Here is a 26448-nt window from a genome sequence, read left to right as displayed (position 1 = left end):
CTCCTGGAGAGAGTGTTCCCTCAGCTCTGAAGAGCAGGGAGCTGCTTCAGCTCTTCTGCAGCCCTGTAACTAATTACCCTGCTGGCTGCCCCAGGGTTTGCTCCCAATTTTCTCTGGTTGTGATCCAGCGGTTTTTCATAGTTACATTTAATGTTTCAGCAGCTTTGTCATTCATCTTCATTGTGTTCTAGGGTCTTTTGCTCAGTTGGGCCTTACCTTCAATCTTATTCCATCTGTTCTATACTATTAAAAAATCCCTCAAGGTTGATTCCACCCTTCCAGGTCTCCAGTGCTGTTGTAGATTTATTTTTGTAATTTATTATACCATTTCAAAGAGACTTTAAATGGAAGTAGAGGTAAAAAAAAAAAAAGTGTTAATCATCTATCTTCTGCTGCAAGTCATTTTGAGCACTTAAAATAAAACAAATATTCTCCTCCTACAACTGGTTGCATTAAACCTTTTAAGGTTTTTATCAAAGAGCAATCAATTTCACCATCGGCAAAATAATACATTTCACAAGAGTAAATGACCAAATGTGAAATTTTCTTCTTTTGTTTAGCTAAATAAGTGATTTTTAAAAGAGTGAAAACGTATAGAAAACTTACAATCCATATCAAGTATGGCACGGACAGATTTAACAAGTTCCTTAGACTCAAGTGCCAGTGTTGCTGGGATGTTGTGTCCATTCTTTCCCAATGGCGTGAGGGATGTCTGGGAAGCTAAGAGAGCTCTTCTTTCACTATGAGGGCAAGAAAATAAAGCTGAACTTATTACATAATGAAGAATATCTATCTTTGCTAAGTCTGAATTCTTATTAGTTATAAAATTGAACACAATTTCTGATTTCTGAGAACGCTGTATTTATTTTTTTAATATAAATTTATTTATTTTAATTGAAGTTAATTACTTTACAATATTGTATTGGTTTTGCCATACATCAACATGAATCCACCACAGGCATAACGTGTTCCCCATCCTAAACTCCCCTTCCTCCTCCCTCCCCGTCCATCCCTCTGGGCTGTATTCTTATAGTCATAAACTGAAATGATGTTCATAAAATAATATTTGTTTTCAACTCTTCAATACATAATAAATAGGGATATTTAAAATATTAGGTTGACCTTATGTATAAGGAGAAGGAATAGAAGGACAGCTCCTCCTAAATCACTGTTTGGCTTACATGATGTAGCCTTTTATTAAGTCTTGTAGACATTTAAATTAAACACTTAAACATAAATTCATTAAACAGACATTTACTACTACCTTGACTCATTGGAAAAGACCCTGATGCTGGGAGGGACTGGGGGCAGGAGAAGAAGGGGACAACAGAGGATGAGATGGCTGGATGGCATCATCGACTCAATGGACATGAGTTTGGGTGAACTCTGGGAGCTGTGATGGACAGGGAGGCCTGGCGTGCTATGACTTATGGGGTCACAAAGAGCTGGACATGACTGAGCGACTGAACTGAACTGAACTGAACTGAACTAGTAATATTAAATATAAATTCTACTACTAAATTTGCTACTGATATTATCTCTTAAATTATCTCTTCCGTTTGCTGTCCCTAAATCTAAAACAGCCTAGAGCATTTATACCACTTTTAAAAAATGCAAATTTCACCTGAAATGCACGCATTCGGATACAATTAAAATGCAAGGTTTTATTTTTAACATTATGTTAAAACTTTTACTTGAAAAGAGACAATTTTAAACTGACGACAAAGGCATCATTACTTATAATCCATTTTCCTAGGCAAGACAGCATTAATTCACAAGGAAAAACTAAAGCATTAATTCTCAAATTCAAATACAGAGCCTTTCTGTGTAGAATACCAAGGCCAATATCCACTACAGAAGATACAGTGTATTAAATAGACTGAGCCAAATTTTACTCCTGTTTAACTTTTCAAGCTGTGGTAAAAAGCTGCTTAAGGTTTTTTCTTTTTTTTTTTAATTGATATAAAGTTGATTTACAATACTGAATAACTTCCAAGTGTAAAGCAAAGTGATTCAGTTATATATATATTAATGTTGCTTTTTAAAGTTACCTTTGTTCCATGAATCTGTAAGAGCAGACTCTGGCTTTTAAAAGGTCATTTTTAATACCAAAACTTTTGAATTATTATTCAAGGCCACAATGAAACCTTGGGTGGTAGAAGTCGGGGTCATGTCTAAACCATAAAAGGAGAATTAATTGCTGAATATTTTAACATCTTTACTGAAAATAATCATCATGTAATTCACATAATTATCTTACATCATAAGCAGCATGTTGCTATTGTTGTTGTTTGGTCACTAAGTTGTGTCCACCTCTTTTGTGACCCCATGGACTGTAGCCTGTCAGGCTCCTCTGTCCACAGGATCCTCAGGCAAGAATACTGGAGCGGGTTGCTATTTCCTTCTCCAGGGGATCTTCCTGACCCAGGGATCGAACTCGAGTCTTCTGCATTGGCAGGTGGATTCTTTAAAGCTGAGCCACCTGGGAAGCCCCATAAGCAGCACCATAAGCAGTGAAATCCGATGACAACAGATAACAACAAAAACATCAGATTTCACTTGAAGAAATATTACAGTAAAATCAGTTAAAAGGTATACCACCATAGGCGATTTTCTAAATTCAAAAATGCTATGTGGAAACCTAAAATACAATGAATCATCTTTATTTACTGAACCGCTACTTTCACAGTGAAGGGTGGAGTTTCCCTATGTTTCTTCAGGCACATATTGCTAGAAGTAGAAGTATATTGCTACTAGCATCCTTTATAGAAGGGAAAAATTGCTTTGACTATCTCAAGGCTATAAGAGATTTTTAGCATTTTAGCCACAAGTATCAGATGAAAGCACTTCAATTTTCTTACCTTAAATTTGACAAAGGTGCAGAATTATCAGAAAATACATCTTGAATAGCCTAGAGACAAAACAGTAAAGGCAATATGTAAATTTGATAACTTTTTAAAATGTTTTTTCTTGTTTAAATAATATTTATCTTACATATTATTAGAAAGGTATTTTTGTTATATGTAGAAAAATCAGTTACATTAACATATAATTCTCAGAATTATAATACATAGACCTATTTCTGTAAGGGTATTTATCAACTAATGTTTACTTAGTATCAAAAGTTTTAAGAAAGTTTTCATTAAAACATAGCATATATTAAGGATCATATAACTCTATCTCAATCATTTCTCTTAGTCTGTATGTAGTTAGTCTTTTCATTATCTAAGCAATTTAAAATCTTGAGAGTCCCTTGGACTGCAAGGAGATCAAACCAGTCAATTCTAAAGGAAATCAGTCCTGAATATTCATTAGAAGGACTGATGCTGAAGCTGAAACTCCAATACTTTGGCCACCTGATGTGAAGAATTGACTCACTGGAAAAGACCCTGATGCTGGGAAAGACTGAAGGTAGGAGGAGAAGGGGACAACAGAGGATGAGATGGTTGGATGACATCATCGACTCGATGGACATGAGTTTGAGTAAGCTCCAGAAGTTGGTTATGGACAGGGAGGCCTGGTGTGCAGCTGTCCTTGGGGTCACAAAGAGTCAGACACGACTGAGTGGCTGAAGTGAACTGAAGTCAGCGTTGCTATTTTGAGCCCAGGGAAGGTTTCACTAGCCAACAAACACCATGACATTTATCTATATGCCAGTTGTCTACACATTTCTTAAAAATGGACATAAAGTGATGTAACAGGAAAATTTACCTCTACAAAATGGAGAAGCTTCTCAGTGGATGCTTCAAAAGTTTTCCGAGCCATTTCTGATTTTCGCAATTGGCAGTCCAGTACTGTGATTCTCTTTCTTAACTCCTGAACACTTTCCTGGAGAGAAATATCAAAAGGGATTTTCTCTTATTGTATATATCTTTTGATTCGGAGGGGGACTTAACTAATTGCAATATTTTTAAAAGTTAAACTGCACAGGGATGCTGCAAATCTTATAATATAAGCTACATATAACTTTACTGACAAAGCTTAACATTGTACCAGCTGTCAGGGTTCCAATTCAGTTTCTTCAGAGCAAGCATTGAAGCAAATTTGAAGTTGAAGGGAACTACATTGATAAATGGCACACTAGAAAAGTATAAAATTGATTATATATTACTCCTTCCACACAGGAGGGAGTAACTATTACTTTATTAGTCTTTTTACAATAAGAAAATATTAATAATAAAGCAGGAAAAGCATATGAATCAATTGCTTTCAGATTTTGGGCAACAGGCAGTGAAAGATCAGGATTCTGGAGAGATTAAGAACACGAAAGTTAAGCTCCATGACTGGCCTTTTGTCTAAAGTCTGCAAAACATGGCATAGGGAAAGAGGGTCTAAAAAGAAGATAGGGTTTCACTGACCTGAGGAAATAAAAATTGAAATTTAGAGAAGGCTAAACCTGTGGGGCATAGTGGAAGAGAAGAGGAAGCTACACAAAATAAAAGCTGCGAAACTACACCTAAGTATCTCTTGGTCTTCAGCAGGATTCTAAGCTCTGCATATGCACAGCCAGACATTAAAAGGCTGGCCCACTATGGTGGAATGTAAGCTAAACAGAGGTTCTGAAGTTTACATCTGGCTGTAAGTCATTGGTGTTTGACCAATTAGAGAAGAGAAGCTTAACTGAACACCCTGGGTCCTCAACTGAGACCACAGTAAGACCACACCTTAGGAATAGAGCTCTGCTAACCTTAAAGGGGCTTTCCACGTGGGGCTAGGGGTAAGGAATCTGCCTGCCAATACAAGAGGTACAAGAGATGCAGGTTTGATCCCTGGGTTGGAAGATCCCCTGGAGTAGGGAATGGCAACCCACTACAGTATTCTTGCCTGGAAAATTCATGGACAGAGGACCCCGGCAGGCCACAGTCCATGGGGCTGCAAAGAGTTGGATGTGACTGAGCATACACATATAACTCTATTGATTGCTACAGTAAAATCATTTTAGTTAGCTTATGGTGGCTTTTTTCGGACAACATGGCTTACCAGATGCTGACAGAAACCCCTGTGAGTGTGGCACAATCCAACATGCTGAAGATACACATACATATTTAATATAGCATAACCGAATTCGAAGCTGAGCTGGCGGAGAAGTAAAAGAATGCTGTGAACAGCAAAGGAATTTCATGAAGACATGCAACAGCATTGCTGCCTGAATCCACTCAAGTGAGAGTACAGCGGAGCACAACTTTATTTCAGGGCATTTGCTGATTATTGGCGGCCTCTAGTCTGGGGTTTCATCAGGCACAAACAGGAGAACTTTAATGGGTAAATTAGGGAGAAACAAACCTCTTGATTTTGGCTCTGGTGAAAGGTAGACCTCAGTGCATCACTCACGCAGGTTAGAGATCAGGATTTATATTACTTATCTGGTCTGTACATTCATAAGCTGAAAATTTAGTTTAAATTAGTCCCTGACTGGTAAAAGCAAACACAAACTTTCTTTAGTGGGTTAATTTCTAAATTCAGATATCAAAGAATTCCTATATTTAATGTATCAAAAGATCATGGCCTCAGTAAATAAGCTACTATGGATAAAAAGTCAGCTGAAGGAGACAAATTATACGATCAGACCTATAGAGAAGGCAGATACTGAAGTGACTGAATACAGAATATAGTTAAGAGTTGGACTATAAAGAAAGCTGAGCGCAGAAGAATTGATGCTTTTGAACTGTGTTGTTGGAGAAGACTCTTGAGAATCCCTTGGACTGCAAGAAGATCCAACCAGTCAATCCTAAAGGAAATCAGTCCTGAATATGCACTGGAAGGACTGATGTTGAAGCTGAAACTCCAATATTTTGGCCACCTGATGCGAAGAGCTGACTCATTTGAAAAGACCCTGATGTTCGGAAAGACTGAAGGCAGGAGGAGAAGGGGACGACAGACGAGATGGTTGGATGGCATCACCGACTCAATAGACATGAGTTTCGGTAAACTCCGGTTTTGGTGATGGACAGGGAGGCCTGGAGTGCTGCAGTCCATGGGGTCACAAAGAATCAGACATGACTGAGCGACTGGACTGAACTGATGTTCAATATGTTTTAAAAACTAAGAAAGAATTTAAAGCATAATAAAGAGACAAGATACTATCAAAATAGATCCAGATGAAGTAAAAAAATCAAACTTAGAAATAAAAATGCAGCGCTTACTTAGGCAGCACATATACTAAAATTGGAATAATACAGAGATTAGCATGGCCCCTGCACAAGAATGATACATGAATTTATGAAGCATTCCATATTTTTCACTCTTTGACATAAATCACAGCAAGATCATCTTTGACTCACCTCCTAGAGTAATGGAAATAAAAACAAAAATAAACAAATGGGACCTAATTAAACTTAAAAGCTTTTGCATAGCAAAGGAAATAATAAATAAGATTAAAAGACAAGCCTCAGAATGGGAGAAAATAATTGCAAACAAAGCTACTGACAAAGGACTAATCTCCAAAATATATAAGCAGCTCATACAGCTCAATATCAGAAAAATAAACAACCCAATCAAAAAACTGCCAAGAGGCCTAAGCAGACATTTCTCCAAAGAAGGCATACAGATGGCCAATAAATACATGAAAAGATGCTCAACACTGCACATTATTAGAGAAATGCAAAACAAAAATACAATATCACTTCACACCAGTCAGAATCATCGTCAGTTCAGTTGCTCAGTCGTGTCCGACTCTTTGTGACCCGATGGACCACAGCATGCCAGGCCTCCCTGTCCATCACCAACTCCCAGTGCTTACTCAAACTCATGTTCATTGAGTTGGTGATGCCATCCAACCATCTCATCCTCTGTCGTTCCCTTCTCCTCTTGCCCTCAATCTTTCCCAGCATCAGGGTCTTTTCAAATGAGTCAGCTCTTCACATCAGATGGCCAAAGTATTAGAGCTGCAGCTTCAGCATCACTCCTTCCAGTGAATATTCAGGACTAATTTCCTTTAGGATGGACTGGTTGGATGTCCTTGCAGTCCAAGGGATTCTCAAGAGTCTTTTCCAACACCACAGTTCAAAAGCATCAGTTCTTTGGCTCTCAGCTTTCTGTATAGTTTGACTCTCACATTCATACATGATTACTGGAAAAACCATAGCTTTGACTGGGCAGACCTTTGTTGGCAAAAGTCTCTGCTTTTTAATATGCTGTCTAGGTTGGTCATAGCTTTTCTTCCAAGGAGCAAGCAGTGTCTTTTAATCAGAATAGCCATCAACAAAAAAATTACAAACAATACATACGGGAAGTGATGTGGAGAAAAGGGAACCCCACTGCACGGTTGGTGGGAATTTAAATCGATACGGCCACTATGGAGAACAGTATGGAGATTTAACAAACTAGGAATAAAATTACCATATGACCCACCAATCTCACTACTGAGCATAAATCCTGAGAAAACTACAATTCGAAAAGACACATGCACCCCAAAGTTAACTGCAGCACTACTGACAATAGCCAGGGCATGGAAGCAACCTAGATGTCCATCAGCAGAAAAATGGGTAAAGAAGTTGCATGTATGTATATATATAAATATATGTACATGCATATAGACATATACAATGGAATATTGCTCGGCCATAAAAAGGAATGAATTTGAGTCAGCTGTAGTGAGACTGATGAACCTAGAGCCTGTTATATAGTTTGAAGTCACAAAAAGAAAAACAAATATCGCATATTAATGCATGTATGTGGAATCTAGAAAAACGGTACTGAAGAAGATGTTTAGAGAGGAGAAATGGAGGCAAATGTAGGGAACAGCCTGGTGGACACAGCAGGGGAAGGAGCGGGCAGGGCGAGCCGAGCGCACAGCACTGACTCGCGTGCGCTGTCAGGTGTGAAGCGGATAAGCAGCAGGACGCTGCTGGGCAGCGCAGGGGAGCGAGCCTGGTACTCTGTGATGACCTACAGGGGTGGAACGGCGGGGGAAGGAGGCTTAGGAGGGAAGGACCACAGGTATAACTGCAACTGATCTGTGCTCATGTACGGCAGAGACCACCACAGCATTGTAAAGCAAGTATCCCTCAACTTAAAAAAAGGCAGTAATGATTAGAAACTCAGCTAATGTGTTTACTATCCAACACACTAAGATAAGTTGAAAAGAGAACAGGTGAGCTAGAAGACAGAGGCAAATAAACTTCTTATAATGGAGCAGAAAAATAAAAATGGAAATTACGAAAAGAGAAGAGGTAAGGAAAAAATAACCAGAAGGTCTAGCATATATCCAATATAAATTAGATAGGAGAGACAAGAAATAATGAAAGAGAAATAGGTCAGGATAACAGCTTAAGGTTTTACAGAAACAGTGAAAGACACTGTTACTCAGATCAGGAAGCTCATTCCTTGAATCGCAAGCATATAAATAAAGATAGCTCAATACATGGCTGACCATAGTCAAACTTCTGACCACTTAAGATAAAATCACCTAAAAAGAAACAACACACTGCAAACAAATAACAGACTGAAATCTGATATCACAACCATGGAACAAAAACATTAAAGAAACTCAGTGCCAGTTTAACATCCGAAATGCTACACTTCAAGAACAAGAGTTAATAAATATGTTTCCAAACAAACAGAAATAAATTTCATTACAACAGATCCTATCTTTGAAAGATGAATTTCTAAATGCTGTACTTCAGGAAAAAAGAAAGCAATTCAAGCAAGTTCTGAAATGCAAGAATGTTGAACAAAGAAAATGATAAACTTGGAGGTCTATCTAAACAAAGATTCACAGCACAAAAGAAATTGTAATAATATCTAAATTATGAAGTCAAGAAATAACTAAAATACTTACAAAATATTAATTAAATAGCAAGAGACTTGGATTTGTGTAGTAAAGTCATTACAGTATTTACAAGTAGAATGATAGTGATTAGTTTTATAATTTAAGTTAAAATAGAACACTAACATTGCTATTACAAAATAATCATTAAAATTAGAAACCAAGTGTCTAACTTCGAAACCAGCATGAAAGTGAAAGTTGCTTAGTCATGTCCGACTCTTTGAGACCCCATGGACCGCAGCCTGCCAGGCTCCTCTGTCCATGGAATTCTAAAGGCCAGAATATTGGCATGGGTAGCCATTCCCTTCGCCAGGGGATCTTCCCAACCCAGGGATCGAACCCTGGTCTCCCACATTGCAGGTGGATTCTTTATCACCTGAGCCACCTGCAAGTGAAAGCAGCATAGTAAAATAAATGAAATGGGAGTGGGGGAACATAGGAAAACTCTGACCCAGTCCAAACAAAAGGGGCGAGAGGGACGTAAGAAATGACAACTAGAAAACATGGGACCAATAAAATGCAGAAAATATAAGGGCAGAAGTTAAGCCAAGTGCATTAGTGAATAAGAATGTAAATGGAAAGATCTTTCCTATTAAAGGTCAAAAATTAGTAAAATGGGAAAAAAAACCAATTACCTGTTGTTTACCTGTTGTTTATATTTTATTTTACAATTAAAATATAAGGACAGGGACTTCCCTGGTGGTCCAATCGTTAAAATCAGCCTTACAGTGCAGGAGGTGCAGGTTTGATCCCTTGGAGAACTAAGATCCCACATACTATGTGGTAACTAAGCCCATGCTCCACAATGAAAAGCCTGTATGCTGCGATTACTGAAGCCCCTGTGCCGAAACTACTGAGCCTGTGTGCCCCAACTACAGACTGCATGCACCACAATGAAAGCTTCTGCATGACAGCTAGGACCGGATGCAGCCAATCTAATAAATGGATCATATAAGGACTAATAGAGTTTTTGCCAAGAGAACACACTGGTCATAACAAACACCCTCTTCCAACAACGCAAGAGAAGACTCTACAGATGGATATCACTGGATGGTCAATATTGAAATCAAACTGATTATATTCTTTGCAGCCAAAGATGGAGACGCTCTATACAGTCAACAAAAACAAGACCAGGAGCTGACTGTGGCTCAGATCATGAACTCCTTAGTCAAACTCAGGCTTAAATTGAAGAAAGTAGGGAAAACCACTAGAACTTTCAAGTATGACCTAAATCAAATCCTTTACGATTATACTGTGGAAGTGAGAAATAGATTCAAGGGATTATATCTGATAGACAGGGTGCCTGAAGAACTATGGGCGGAGGTTCATGACACTGTACAGGAGACAGGGATCAAGATCATCCTAAGAAAAAGAAATGCAAAAAAGCAAACTGGTTATCTGAGGAGGCCTTACAAATAGCTGTGAAAAGAAGAGAAGCCAAAAGCGAAGGAGAAAAGGAAAAGATATAGGCATCTGAATGCAAAGTTCCAAAGAATAGCAAGGAGAGATAAGAAAGCCTTCCTCAGTGATCAATGCAAAGAAACAGAGGTAAACAATACAATGGGAAAGACTAGAGATATCTTCAAAAAATTAGAGATACCAAGGGAACATTTCATGCAAAGCTGGGCTCAATAAAGGACAGAAATGGTATGGACCGAACAGAAGCAGAAGAAATTAAGAAGAGGTGGCAAGAATACCCAGAAGAAGTGTACAAAAAAGATCTTCAAGACCCAGATAATCACAATGGTGTGATCACTTACCTAGAGCCAGACATCCTGGAATGTGAAGTCAAGTGGGCCTTAGAAAGCATCACTACGAATAAAGCTAGCGGAGGTGATGGAATTCCAGTTAAGCTATTTCAAATCCTAAAAGATGATGCTATGAAAATGCTGCATTTAATATGCCAGCAAATTTGGAAAACTCAGCAGTGGCCACCAGACTGGCAAAGGTCAGTTCTCATTACAATTCCAAAGAAAGGCAATGCCAAAGAATGTTCAAACTATCCACAGTTGCACTCATCTCACATGCTAGCAAAGTAATGCTCAAAATTCTCCAAGTCAGGCTTCAACAGTATGTGAACTGTGAACTTCCAGATGTTCAAGCTGGATTTAGAAGAGGCAGAGGAACCAGAGAACAAATTGCCAACATCCATTGGATCATCGAGAAACCGAGAGTTCCAGAAAAACATCTGCTCCTGCTTTATTGACTATACTGAAGTCTCTGACTGTGTAGATCACAACAAACTGTGGAAAATTCTTAAAGAAATGTGTATACCAGACCACCTGACCTGCCTCCTGAGAAATCTGTACGCAGGTCCAGAAGCAACAGTTAGAACTGGACATGGAACGACAGACTGGTTCTAAATCAGGAAAGGAGTACGTCAAGGCTGTATACTGTCACCCTGCTTACTTAACTTATATGCAGAGTACATCATGAGAAACACTGGGCTGGATGAAGTACAAGTGGAATCAAGATTGCTGGGAGAAATCTCAATAATGTCAGATATGCAGATGACACCACCCTTATGGCAGAAAGCAAAGAAGAACTAAAGAGTCTCTTGATGAAAGTGAAGGAGGAGAGTGAAAAAGTTGGCTGAAAGCTCAACATTCAGAAAATGAAGATCATGGCATCTGGTCCCATCACTTCATGGCAAATAGACGGGGAGACAGTGGAAATAGCAGCTGACTTTATTTTTCTGGGCTCCAAAATCACTGCAGATGGTGATTGCAGCCATGAAATTAAAAGACGCTTACTCCTTGGAAGGAAAGTTATGACCAACCTAGACAGCATATTAAAAATGACCACCTGATGAGAAGAGCTGATTCATTTGAAAAGACCCTGATGCTGGGAAAGATTGAGGGCAGGAGGAGAAGGGGACGACAGAGGATAAGATGGTTGGATGGCATCACCAACTCGATGCACATGGGTTTGAGTGGATTCCGGGAGTTGGTGATGGACAGGGAGGCCTGGCATGCTGCAGTTCATGGGGTCGCAGAGAGTCGGACACGATTGAGCAACTGAACTGAACTGAACTCATAATCTGAGTCTAAAATACACATAAAAGATCAAAGGATTATGTAGCCACCACACATGTAAAGAAAAAGAACTAGACAGGGTCATCAGATCAAGATTTAGAGTAAAAGAGGCTTTTGAATTGAAAGGGACTGGGATAGTTTATCATTCATTTAGAAAAAGAAAGAAAGAATGGAATGGACCCCTATCTCATACAATGACATAAAACCATGACAGAAGGATCAAATTTTAAAAACTTTTAGAGACAAATATAAAAACACTTTTGAGAGTGGAGGGACTTCTAGAAAGACACATGAAGGAAAAGACCGATTAATTGGATTATATGAAAATAACTGGTTCATTTCACCTTAGGGTGCAAAGGCAAGCATAAATTCAGGAGAAGATTTTTACAACATGAAAAATAAGAAACATTTCACATAGAAACACAAATGCCTAATAGATGCATAAATATTAGCTCAACTGGCTATCTAGGACAAGAGGCAAAGCCCTGGCTTACTGCATTTGGTGGTGTAAATAATCTTACCATGGCTCATTTCAAGCTAACCACCTGATGTCATTGAACACAGAGTTAAGATCAGTTTAAATACTTTCAAACACAATCGGCATTGCCTAATTGTAATTAGTAAAGCTGATCATACAATCATCACTCTACCTACCAATCCCACTCTAGTATGAGCAAAAGAGAACTGCTACACATCTGGAATAGGGTATATATACAAAACTTTTTAGCGACATTGTTCATAAAAGAAGAAAACTGAAACAGCTGTACTGTCTATCAAATACAGTACGGACAAATATACTGTAGTATATCCACTCAATGGAATACAAAAAAGCAATGAAAAGACGCGAACTAGCTATAAACTTCAAATAAATAAATCACAAATACAACATTTTGAGTGGAAAAAACACAAGTCGCAATAATAAAAGTAGTATGTTTTCTACTCAGATGAAGCTGACAAACAGGTAAAATTCAACAGTACGTTGTTAAGGGATATGTGCACGCATGCTTAAGTGCTCAGCCATGTCCAACTCTTTGTAACCCCATGGACTGTGTTCCACCCGGCTCCTCTGTCCTTGGGATTCCCCAGGCAAGAATACTGGAGTGGGTAGCCATTCTCTTCTGCTGGGGATCTTCCTGACCCAGGGATCAAACCCAGGTCTCCTGCATTGTGGGTGGATTCCTTATTGTCTGAGCCACCAGTGAAGACTAAGGGATATATACACGGGTAGTAAAATAATCAAGAAAATGGTTAAGATTAAATCTAGGAAAGTGGTTTTATGGGATGAAATTGGAAAGGGACATTGTGGGTCTTCAAATATATTAGTAAATTTTTATTTCTTAAGCTGAAGGAAAAAATAAATAAAAAGGGAGGTAAGTAAACACAGAGATAATAAAAGGGAAAACTTGTAAGAAAAATATTTATTGTTATAAAAATGTTTTAAAAATGAATATCTGAATCTGAATTCTGTAATATTTTGGCCAGTATCTCTTCAAGCAATCTCAAACAATTAAAAAAAAAGTTTCCTTCTCTTTCTCCACTGGTATTGGGGTTGGAAAATGTTGAGATGTTCATCTCTAACATCTCTTGGGGAAAAAAAAAAAAGATTACTTTCAGACATGGGCTAATGGCTTAGTTTAGGATTTTGTTCTCTTAACAAAATTTTGTTCCTCGGAATGGCATGAGACACCATTATGCTAAAAAAGAGAACTGAATTAATTATATTACCACAAAACTTAGGACAAAAATGTTCTTCAGCTAGGAGCTGAAATAGAGAATAGCAAATAACCTATGCTTTTGACCCAGAAAGATGTTATGGGGAGGGAGGTGGGAGGGGGGTTCATGTTTGGGAATAAAAAGAGAAAAAAAATAAATAAATAAAATAAAATTCATATGGAACCACAAAAAAAAAAAAGTGTATTCAGATGAAAATAAAAGAAGTGTTAAAGGAAAAAAAAAAAAAAACCTGAATAATTTCATATGAATTCCTTAAATGTTATATTATTTGAAAAGAAAGTATTTTTAAAGACTTGATTATCCCTCGAAAAATAAATCAAGTTATTATTTAAAAAGTACTTTTAATATTTTGATAATCCCACCAATATTTTCAGAATCATGCTAAGTTACTCACATGAAATAAGCATATGTCTCTGATTTCAGAACATAAACCTAGGTCAAGAATAATAAATATATGCAACATTCCTTAGTATTTCTGCCATCTAAAGTATTGCTCCCCCTTGGCCTTATGGTATTATCAATGGGTGACAGGAACATCAGACTTCTTCTGGAACTCATTTAAATGGCAAATGTGAAAAACGTATCTCTTAGATAATCACAGAAAATTTCAGATTTTCTTCTGTATCTTGCTTTTCTAAAACTAGTTTCATTTCCACTTGGTATATTTAAAGTATTTAACTCTTTTATGTTTAAATAAATAAATGTAAAATTTTCAACTTTGTTTTATGTTCTTTTGAAAGATGACTGGATTAGAGACATAAATACTATTATGGTCAGAAATAAATTCTAGGATGTTATAAAATATCTATTTCAATTTATTTAATTTTCTACCTTATTTCAGTGAAAAAAAGTATATATGTCTATTACAGTTTTTGAAGACCATTCAATGAATATAGTATATATAATGTTTTACAAAATCACATAATAAAAAAATTCGCATTAAAAGAAAGGTCACATTGTCTTCTGAAAAGCATTCAGTATTTTGCTACTGAAATTGAAGCCTGCTTAACTCAACCTCAAGTTTCTTTCTCTTGATTAACTTACGCCTTTGGCAAAAAATTATTTGACTTTCACACTTCCTCAAGTGCTCTAAACAAAGAGTAAAACAGAATTAAAAGACAAATGAGCAAGTTTAGGGAAAAAGCAGGAAACCAATGTAATGGGACTTAATGCTTGAGTTGTACAATGTTGACCAGTGACCCAAATAAATTTGGGGCACATACTTTTCCATCCCAAAGCTATCTGGATAAAGGGAGGCTCATAACCTTCACATTACCCCCACCATGACACATCATCCTACCACTGAATAACAGAATACAAACACTGACCTAGTTTAGAAGTGCAGATGAAAAAAAAAATGAAAACAGGATACATAGCTACGGCAAGGAAACCATGGTAACCAGAAAAGAGAACTGTTTTGCTTACTTTATTTTGGCCAGAATAATCAGCAAGCTGAGCCTTCAGCTCTGCAATCTCAGCCTCTAACAGACGGATCACTTCCTCGTAATCCATTTCCATTCCCTGTGCCTGTCTCTGTGCAGCTTCGGCAAGATGAAGCCGACTTCGCAGGGCTCTTGTTTCTTCGACCACAGCTTTGGCCTCCTAAATAGTAAAAAAAAATAATGTCATTGAAGAAAAGAATGTAAAAATAGTAGCAGTTTAAACAAAATATTTTCTTCCTTCTAGGAGTTATAATTCAAAAAATGAATCAATATACTTATATTGTTCACATCTCAATTTTAAAACTAATATTCATGTTATTTAATTAAGGTCATGTGTGACCTTACTTTTCCTTGCTTTCTTAGATAACTTTCAGTATGGACTCTCCAACTTCACACATTTAGGAGAGAATTTTGAAAACAAGAGAAGCAGAAGAAAATTGAAAGTGCAAAATAGAAATAAGAATTGGCTCAAAAGATAAAAAGAGCAGACTTCCACAAAAGTCAAGCAGGTGGTAGGGCTCATGTTCTATGAAGGTTTTTGCAGCTTCATCAGATCCTGCTGAGAGATTTATAGTGTTAAGGGCTTCTCAGTGGTCCAAGCCCCAGGAGCCAAATCTTATTCCTAGACATCAGTCTAAGAGCTACCTCCCCATTTTGATTTAAGCCAAAAGGCAGAATTCAGTAGCAAAATATACAGCCATTTCTATAGGATGCAATGCTCACCACATTTAGAACAACACTGAGGGAAAGGCATTACTAAAAACCATTTTATACATAATCAACAGAGGCTCAGAGAGGTAACATAACCTATGCAAGGGCAGAACCTATACCAGTGCCAGAATTTAAACCCAGCTTTACCTGACTCCAACATCAATGCTCTTCTCACCATTTTACTCCATCACTTGATGACTAAAACAAAAACAAAACTATACACTCATTGTATTTTTCACCTTAGGAAGTGGATGGTGTGGCCCAAAGCATTTGCACTCTCAAAAATGTGCCTTGGTGCTGGCTCAATAACAGTTTCCAGGACACCAACATAATTTAATATTGCACTTGCTATAATGTAAACCATTTCTTTCTTTTTTTTTTTTATTTGATGTAGAAATTGTTTTTCTCTGCAATGGAACTTTCTGCTCCAATTGCCGTGGCTAATATTCAACTATGGCTATTTTAATTTTCTGGAAGCTTTTACAGGACACTTGCTTTTGTTTCAGCCTAGGGGAGGGTTAGAAATATTTTTACTACAGGACATATTTTAAGGGTCAATTTTTCATTCATACATTCAGTAACTATTAAGTACTTACTGTGTGTCAGTTTCTGCCTCAGGTACTGAAGATGGAGCACCTAACACAATACAAAGTCCTCCTTTTGTCCCCCGATATTTATAATCTAGTTTGGGGAGATGGCAAACTAGAGATAGTCAATGAAGAGCTCACTTAGAAGACTTTGAATCAGAGAACAGCAGAAAGGATGAAGCCACGCAGATTTCTGAAAGAAGGAGCTTTCTGGGCAGAGAGAACAGTTTGTGCAAAGGAACTGAGATGGCACTGTGCATCCACAGCATTCTGCATCTTCAGAGGACAGCAAGGAACCCAGGGCGGCCGAAGTAGACAGCAGGAGAGGACAGGAAGAAGGGGGTGTGGGACGTGGGGGTAAAGTGCTCACAGGCCTCTGGGCAGGGATGGTGCTGGCATGGAGTGGCAGATCTCGAGAGCTTTTGTAGGCCGTTGTAAGGACTTTAGTTTTACTCACAGCCAGAGGGAAAGCAACTGGAGAGTGCTGAGCAGAGACACGGTACAAGGACACCTATCTAACTAACACATCAGCCAGTTCATCCCAGGCAATCAAGGGTTATCAGTGTCACCAGAGGATCAACCTCACAGAAGACTGCATGAGTGGGAGGCAACGGCCTAGTGTGTGTCAGCAGGGCTCTAAATGTTTTGGATAGATCACCTCAAATAATCTCCCCAGTGCTGTGAGAGCTATGTCCATTTTTACCCTCACTTAATAGACAGGAAACTGGAAAGTTAAGTAGTTTGCTCAGAATCACAAACTTAGTAAGTGGCAGAGCTGGGATTTGAACCCAGGCGGTCTAGTTACAAAGTCCACGGTCTTGGCTATAGAATATGCTAAAAAACCAATTATCTTGTAGATGACAATATCATTGGTGCCCAGCCCTGCATGAGCTTAGGATGTGGCCATTACAACACACTCAAACACATTTGAGGCTGCTACACCGTTCCCCAGTTTCCATTCAATCAGGCTAGGAAAAAAATAATATTGTCACTGAAGAGAAAGGGAGGGGCAGAGAATTCACCATAGCAGCAATGAAGAATAACTAATTTGATGATTTGTCTCCTTCACATTTGCTTCATGCAGCCTTTATTCCTCTATAAAAACAGCACTTTTATTTTTGTTCAAAGAACACTAGTTAATTAAATGAAGAATCTGAATGGAATTTATATAGCCATTATAGTGCACTGATGGTAATACGGTGTGGAATGCAGTGGGGTGGTAAGAGATGCAGAGGTTTTGATGCTGAATAAATTCATGCCATTTCTTTTGTAAAAGTATAACTGTCAGGCTGGTAAATGTGACCCCTTAGCAAAGTTCTAGCCCAATTCCCACTGAATGGCTGTTTAAAAGATTAGTGCGTTGAAATGACGACTCTTAGAGGAAGCAGTAAAGAAAAGAGAGCAGCAGTGTGCCACATTTAGCAATACAGGATCACAGAAATCCAGTTTTCTTTTCCTGCTGGGCTGTTTTCTAATGACTGTAAAGCCTCCTATGTCAGTAACAACTGAGCCAGAATTTCCCTAGTACCTCACCATGAGCCTGAAACCCAATCAGGTGGAATGTGGCAGCCAGTTCACTGATCTACTCTGTGTTAGGTACAGATTAATTCAGTTTAAAAGTTAGGAAACGTTGGATCATAAAATAGCAAGGGAATTCCAAACAAGCATCTACTTCTTCTTCACTGACTATACTAAAGCCTTTGACTGTGTGGATCATAACAATCTGTGGAAAATTCTTAAAGAAATGGGAACACCAGACCACCAGACCAGATCACCTGTCTCCTGAGAAACCTGTATGCAGGGCAAGAAGCAACAGTTAGAAAAAGACATGGAATAATGGACTGGCTCAAAATTGGGAAAGGAATACATCAAGGCCATATATTGTTACCCCACTTACTTAACATATATGGAGAGTACATTATGAGAAATGCCAGGCTGAAAGACTCACAAGCTGGAATCAAGATTGCTGGGAGAAATATCAACAACCTCGGATATGCAAGTGATACCACTCTAATGGCAGAAGAGGAACTAAAGAGTCTCTTGATGAATGTGAAAGAGGAGAGTGAAAAAGCTGGCTTAAAACTCAGCATTCAAAAAACTTAAGATCTTGGCACCTGGTCCCATCACTTCATGGCAAATAGATGTGGAAAAAGTGGAAACTGACAAGTTTGACTTTCTTTGGCTCCAAAATCACTGTGGATGGTGAGTCCCGCCACAAAGTTAAAAGACGCTTGTTCCTTGGAAGAAAAGCTATAACAAACCTAGACAGTGTGTGAAAAAGCAGAGACATCACTTTGCCAACAAATGACCATATAGTCAAAGCTATGGTTTTTCCAGTAGTCATGTACATATGTGAGAACTGGACCATAAAGAAGGCTGAGTGCCAAAGAATCGATGCACTCGAACTGTGGTGCTGGAGAAGACTTGAGAGTCCCTTGGTCAGCAAGGAGATCAAATCTGCCAATCCTAAAAGAAATCAATTCTGAATATTCAATGGAAAGACTGATGCTGAAGCTGAAGCTTCAATACTTTAGCCACCTGATGCAAAGAGCCAACTCACTGGAAAAGATCCTGATGCTGGGAAAGACTAAGGGCAGTAGAAGAGGGTGGCAGAGGATGAGATGGTTGGATGGCATCATGGACTCAAAGGACATGAGTTTGAGCAAATTCTGGGAGATGGTGAAGGACAGGGAAGCCTGTTGTGCTGCTCTCCAAGGGGTCACAAAGAGTCAGATAGAACTTAGCAACTGAACAACAAAGATGTAATAGCAAATCAGAAAAATCAACAAAAGTATTACACATTTTAATATTAAGCAGTACAAAGAAATGCACTAAAAGGGAATCCTAAATTATGAAGGCATATCTCTGACTTAACATTTTTTTAGTGACATTGAGAAAATGACTTCAACTTACACTGTCTGGTTGTTAAATCAGGATTTTCCACCTTAGAATTTCACAATGAACCTTCAGGGAAGATCAGACCAAATTCTTTGAAAATATACTTCACACTAATGAAAATCTTTGTAGGCTACAAGAACTTCGCTACGTGATTGTGTTGAGACAAAGGGCAGCATAAGCTCAAAGGACAAAATATCATGTTTTTCCATATACAGCACTTTTCTCCCTTTAAGGCACTGTTGTTGTTGCTCAGTCACTAAGCAGTGTCTGACTCTTTGTGATCCCATGGACCGAGCATATCAGGCTTCCCTGTCCATCACCAACTCCTGGAATTTACCTAAACTCATGTCCATTGAGTCCGTGATGCCATCCAAACATCTAATCCCCTGTTGCCCGCTTCTGCTCCTGCCCTCAGTCATTTCCAGTACCAGGGTCTTTTCCAGTGAGTCAGCTCTTTGTATCAGGTGGATAAAGTACTGGAGTTTCAGCTTGAGTGCTTCCAATGAATATTATGTTGATTTCCTTTAGGATTGACTGTTTTTATCTCCTTGCTGTCCAAGGAACTCTCGAGTCTTCTCCAGTACCATGAGTTGACAGGCTACTTTATGGTCCAACTCTTACATCTGTACATGACTACTAGAAAAACTACAGCTTTGGCTAGAGACCTTTGTTGGCAAAGTGATGTCTCTGTTTTTTCATATGGAGGCTATGTTTGCCATAGCTTTTCTTCCAAGGAATAAACATCTTTTAATTCTGTCGCTGGAGTCACTGTCCACAGTGATTTTGGAGCCCAAGAAAATAAAATCTGCCACTGTTTCATGAACATGATATTGAATAAAAAATATGGGCATTAGATATACTTCAGAATCTTAGATACGATTTTTTCTTTATTTCATTTTCTGGCTCTGTAATTCTCCAAGACTCAGGTTTTTCATTTGTATAAGGGTAAATAACAGCATCCACCTTATAAGCTCAAAACAACTCTCACAATAGGGTTAAAGAACTACAGCTCTCGGTACACTTTATCCCTGTTCCTCTTCATTGTTTTCAAATAGACACAGAATCACCAATGTGAGGAGAGAGCTAGACTGGGTGAAATGACTGAGGCACTCAAGCAGTTCTCTGGAAGTAAAGCGTGCACGTGTCCTTTCTAACGTTAGCAACAGTTATGTAAAACCTTCCCTTCTCTAGCTGTGAGTTTTAACGGCTCCCCAAAGTAGAAGGAAAAAGCACTAACTGCAGTTGCTCATTTGTAATTAGGTAGCACATCCACATCACTAAACTGAGAAGTTCTGTAATTTTTAAGCTAATCCGTAAATCTTTCACAATGTCAGCTGCTGACAGGAGAAAAAAGAGGCCTCCGAGAGATATATGTTTTAGTGTACTGTAACTTATGCTACCAAGCCCAAAAGAATACTTCTCTTATCAGCTTCCTACATCCACTCATTGGAAAACCCTTCTTGGTCTTGGTCCCATTACAGCCTGTGGAAAAGACTAAGGGTTACTGCAGGAAGGGGGATGTTGAAGGAAAAATATTTATAAGCAAGCTATATTTAGTTTCCTTAAGTACTGATTTTATTAAAATATGCTTAATGTTCCTCTCAAGGGGTGATATCAAATAATTTGCTAGTGGTTCATAAATGGAATCTACAACTCATCCCTTAACCACGACATTCTTGGAGGAGAAAATGAATTCACAGAACTTTATGTAAGTCTCCGACACGTGTTCTTTCCTTTCCTTTTGCCTTCTCTGGGTGTACATCCATCCCTCTCTTCCGCCTCCATACCTAACCAGTTATCAGGCACTGTGAATTCTTCACTGGTGCTGTGTCTGCACCATTCCTTAATATCCATTCTTACCACAAGCTATTAGTCATGTCTTTAGCATCTCACACATAGGGGCATACTGCGTGCTCTGTTCTTCACTACAATGTACTCTGCATACTTCTGAAGGATCAATTTTCCTGAAATATTGCCTAGGAAACAAACCTAGATAAAATGCTGTAAGTACATGGTACATGATAAATATATTCTCAATCTCTATACTTCAAGGTTCTCTGCTATTTGTTCCAAATCAGTCTTTCCAGTTTTAGTACACTGACTCTCTTATGGATTAACATATCCAAGTGCGTTCACTTATCAATTTCCCAGACTAAACTCTCTCACCTCCAAAATACTTTTGAGCACAATATTCCTTCCGCTAGGTGAATATATATTTTCCTCTTTTTTTCCTTCATCCAGCTGCCATCTGTTCTTCAAAATCTACTTTAGATTTTATCTTTTCTCCTCTTTCCAGACCACTTAAGCTTAAGATGGTCTTGGCTGTGGAGCGGGTTCTTCTCTAGTTGCAGCAGAGTGGGCTGCTCCCCAGGTGTGGTGCACGGGTTCTCCTCGTGCAGTGGGTGCTCTCGGTGCGGAGCACGGGCTCTAGGGTGTGCAGGCCTCAGAAGCTGTGCTACGTGGGCTCAGTAGTTGTGGCTCCCGGGCTGCGGAGCACAGGCTCAGTAGTTGTGGCACACAGGCCTCACTGCTCCACGGCATGTGAAAACTTCCTGGAGCAGGGATCAAACCCGTATCTGCTGCATTGGCAGGCAGACTCTTTACCTCTGAGTCACCAGGGAAGTCCTCCCGTCCTTTTATCCTTAATAATATCTGTTGTCTATAATTACTCCACAGGCTACTTAGCATTTCCTACTGCTCTGTTAAACTGTCATGAAAATAATATTTTACTCTCAAACTTTCTAATGTCAAAAGATCTTGACTGACGAAAGTAGAGCACAAGTTGTCTGAGAGTAAAACCCCTATTTAATATTAACAGGTCCTCCATTCAACATAAATATGACATGTAACTGAGTCAACAAATAGTGAAAAAGACTTTTTTGTTTTTCATATATAATTGCCTTATAGAATTTTGTTAGGTATAAAGCTTTCATATGAAGGTTTCAATTTTACAGCAATATTAGTAGAATTGTGTTTCATTTAAATAATTATAACAACCATAAGTCATGCTATGAAAAATAGCACATAATGAAAAGCAAATCATTTCATCATGCTCTCTTTATACATGAATTAAAACAAATATAGTATTTATCAAGTAAATGAAATTATATCTAAACCATGTGGAATGAATACCAAGGTCGAAAAAGGACAGAGAGCTACAATTTTATTGCTTGGTTTCTCATTAAATAGATTTAAAATTTATGTATACCAAGTTTATATTTCCCTAAAATTTATAATTTTCCATCATAAGTTAATATAATGAATATATGCTCTCAAGGACTATATAATCTTGAAAGTCCTGTCCAATCATACCCAAATCCTTGGTTCCATGATTCATGTCGTGACACTCCTTTGTGAGTGTGAAAAATGATAGATATTTGTAAGCCCAACAAACAAGATTTTCTTTAGTTTGTATGAAAAAGAAAAATCCTCACTTTGCAAAGGAAGACTTGGTTAAACTTTCTGGAGAAAAAGCAGGTCAATCAAATTATAATTAGCTCTAATTAAACCTCCCAAGAGCTGTCAATTTCTTTACCTGCAGCTGCCTCATCTTCCAAAAGCTGCAAAATTGAATTCTGCCTCTGAACATCAAAGAAAATCAAAGAAACAATGTTTAATCTCTGTTTATAAACAGAAGTCCCTAATCAAAGACAGACACACAAGTACATCTATCTAATAAATTTTACCCTGTGAACTCTGCTCACAGTATAAATATTAGTTAAAACCTTGTTTTGACAATATACTTAACCCTGAACATGTATTTTCTGGTTTAGTGAGATTTGACATAAAAGAAAACTATTTTCCTATTTCTCCAGTCCTGGTTACAAGTGTACCAAAAGAAGATAGTATTGGAAACTCCTTTAATAATCAGAATTTAAATCCTGTTCAGTGACACCTAGTATCACTCAGAGGCTACTTTTCCAGTTGTCAAATGTTTAAAATTCATCTGAAGTTTGGGGTTTAAGAACAGAAATGTATTCCTTCCAAATTAACCTTTAGAGAATTCAGTTAGGATCAAAATTTTATCAAATTTTGTTCGTTTTGATGGAACCTGACCAAGAATTCCAAATTTGAATCTAGCTATAATAAGATCTGGGATTCCTTGGTAGCTCGGCTGGTAAAAAATCCGCCTGCAATGCAGGAGACCGTGGTTCAATTCCTGGGTCAGGTAGATCCCCTGGAGAAGGGATAGGCTGCCCACTCTAGTATTCATAGGCTTCCCTGGTGGCTCAGACGGTAAAGAATCTGCCTGCAATGCAGGAGACCTGAGTTTGATCCCTGGGTTGGGAAGATTTGCTGGAGGAGGGGATGGCAACCCAATCTAGTATTCTTGCTTGGAGAATCCCCATGGATAAAGGAACCTAGCAGGCTACAGTCCTAGGCGTCACAAAGAGTCAGACACCACTGAGTGACTAAGCATAGCACAGCCCATAATAAAATCTAGATAATAAACAAGATTCTTAAATTCATTAAGAAGAAAAAAGTCAGTGAGAACTGATAAGCAAATACTGAAAAAACAACAACAGTAAGAAGGAAAAACAGAAAACAAACGAACAAATAAGATGGGAAATGGCCTAAGAATTTAAGGTATATGTAAAATATAAAAATTGGTACTAGCCAAAGAAGAGTCAGATGAAACATTCATCCACCCAATATTTATTGACAAAGCTACTGGAAAAATTAAATTGCCCCAAACTGACCCCTAGATTATATGAGAATTTACTTTATGGTCATAGAAAGTGAAAGTATTAGTTGCTCAGTCGTGTCTGACTCTTTGTGACTCAATGGACTGTAACTCGCCTGGCTTCTCTGTCCATGGGATTTTCCAGGCAAGAATACTGGATTGGGTTGCCATTTCCTTCTCCAGGGGATCTTCCTGACCCAGGGATCACACCTGAGTCTCCTGCATCGCAGGCAGATTCTTTACCATCTGAGCCACCAGGGATGCCCAATGGTAGTGGAGATACCACATAAAAATAAATGGTGTGACAAAAAGCTATTTGGAAAAGAAAGTACAAAGTGTAGCTTCTCATCTCATACTCTATACAACACAGAATAATTTCTTATTCGGTGAGCTAAACAAAGACAGAAATAGAGGAAGAAAACTAGGCAAACAGGTATCCAAAATTGCTAGGAATAAAATTTTTAAGTAGTCACATATGGATGTGAGAGTTGGACTATAAGGAAAGCTGAGCACCAAAGAATTGATGCTTTTGAACTGTGGTGTTGGAGAAGACTCTTGAGACTCCCTTGGACTGCAGGGAGATCCACCCAGTCTATCCTAAAGGAGATCAGTCCTGGACGTTTATTGGAAGCACTGATGTTGAAGCTGAAACTCCAATACTTTGGCCACCTGATGTGAAGAGCTGAGCAGGAGGAGAAGGGGACGACAGAGGATAAGATGGTTGGATGGCATCACCGACTCAATGGACATGGGTCTGGGTGGACTCCGAGAGTTAATGATGGACAGGGAGGCCAGGTGTGCTGTGGTCCATGGGGTCGCAAAGAGTCGGATACAACTGAGCAACTGAACTGAACTGAAAATTTTTTAAAGTTAAAAGAAAATGGAGAACTCACAAAGAAACAGAGACTTGACAATACATAACCACCTATGTTTAAAAACTTTAAAAAAATTAGAAAGACAATTTGTATATAGAGGAAAACAAGTGAAATGAGATTGAGAGTTAAAATGTTTTAATTCATAATATAAGTGAATGCATATTTTCTAGTTTTATCAAAAATAATTTTCTAGTTTTAGCCACAGATTTGATAGAAGTAAGATTAACAACTACAATGTAGAGATCTTATAAAATGATGTGGGAAAAGTGGGAAACAGATATTAAGAACAGAAGTGAAGAAGAAAAAGCAAGAGTAGGAAAGGAATGCAAATGAAATATAAGGTGCATATATGGTCACAAGAAATGTATCAGGAAACCAGCTGCCTTGGATATGAAAAACTGTGATGCAATTCATAATTTAATTTGAAATCCATGGTCATAGAAAATCTTTGGTATATCTAACATGGATGACAATGAATCAAAATACACAAACATTTTCAAATAGGGTGATTTTTTTATGTAGGGTTAGGCAGGACTAGAGAACTTTTACTTTTAATTCTAAAATAGTTTGTGAATAAATCATTTAACACAGTGTCATGAGTCCCATAACAAAGTAAGAGTAACAAAAGTGTTTCTCATGTTAAACTGCCAAGAAAGGAGTTTTATGGTATCAACTGCCTTATCACTACTTCCTCCTTGAGTAAAATTTACTAGTTTGTCAGCCAAGTTAACATATATATTGCTCTCACTTTGTGTTAATAAACATAAAATGTTTGGCATCTGCCTAAATGTTTGAAATATGCCCTGGAAAGGTGCTCTCTTAGCAACTGACTTATGGAATGTTACAGATTTATAATTGCTTATTTTTGGTTAAATAAGGAAAATTATAGGCAGCATACCTACTTTGGTGTACAATCACGCCGCTGACAACTCACCACCTCTAGGGCACTTATTCTGAAGGGCTTTCTAGAAAGTGATGATTTTGCTTTGTTTTTTCATTTTTCTTACTAGATTGAGAGCTCCTTGAAGATTATGTCTAGCTTTCACACTGCATTCACACAAAATAAGAATTAAATAAAAGAAGCTTAAACATTCCCCTCGCCAAGTGGCCCTTATAAGTTACTGCAGGCATGTGTGAAAAAACTGACGAAAGAATGGTAAATGTGGTCCCTGAATAGCTAGAAAAAAAGTGGCTCATGGTACAGAAACCAGAATCCTAACACCAGTTCTGATTAAGCCAACTGATACAGAAAATACTGTAATCAAACTGAACTGAAAGGTTTCCATGAACAAGAGCATTTCCCTCCCAAATTTCTCTGAACACTGAAAATTCTGGGAGTCTGTTTAATTTAACACAATTAAAAGGATTCTACAGTATCTATACGGTAGTAAAATTTCTATCAGACTTCTTAAAATAGCAAGAACTTTCCTACATTATAAAGAAACAACTATCTGGTTATTTGGAATATACACGTTTGTTTAAAGCTTGTTTAAAATGCTATACTCACCTTCAGTGAATCAATAGCTATGGCTGCTGTCTGGACACAGTAATGCCAACTGGGCTGTTTTTGTGTTCTTTTTCCAAGCAAGCAGTCTTTAACTTAGGCAGTTTCTTGGGCAAACTCTTAACATTGGACACAGGTCATTTTTTTGATTCTCATTAAGGGAATTAGGAAAACAACAGAATGGGAAAGACTACAGACCTCTTGAAGAAAA

General features: G+C 38.1%; 1 protein-coding gene and 1 non-coding gene across 6 annotated transcripts in view; one reads left to right on the top strand and one right to left on the bottom strand.

Moving 5' to 3' along the window:
- STXBP4 (syntaxin binding protein 4) overlaps nt 1–26448 on the bottom strand; it is a 228147-nt gene that overhangs the window by 69106 nt on the left and 132593 nt on the right. For all 5 annotated transcript variants that reach the window (XM_069602516.1, XM_069602518.1, XM_069602520.1 and 2 more), the window contains exons 14-17: nt 14962–15138; nt 3712–3828; nt 2862–2911; nt 607–740 (exon numbers count right to left, since the gene is read on the bottom strand). In XM_069602516.1, coding sequence (XP_069458617.1) covers nt 607–740; nt 2862–2911; nt 3712–3828; nt 14962–15138 — 478 coding nt within the window. The remainder of the gene's footprint in view (nt 1–606; nt 741–2861; nt 2912–3711; nt 3829–14961; nt 15139–26448) is intronic.
- Nucleotides 6136–6239, top strand: LOC138415513 (U6 spliceosomal RNA). The gene has a single exon (XR_011247271.1). It is a non-coding gene; the product is annotated as a U6 spliceosomal RNA (small nuclear RNA).

Source organism: Ovis canadensis, chromosome 11, assembly GCF_042477335.2.
Source record: "Ovis canadensis isolate MfBH-ARS-UI-01 breed Bighorn chromosome 11, ARS-UI_OviCan_v2, whole genome shotgun sequence".
Taxonomy (NCBI): domain Eukaryota; kingdom Metazoa; phylum Chordata; class Mammalia; order Artiodactyla; family Bovidae; genus Ovis; species Ovis canadensis.
The sequence above is the reverse complement of the archived record's forward strand: the minus strand, read 5'-3'. Positions and strand labels throughout refer to the sequence as shown.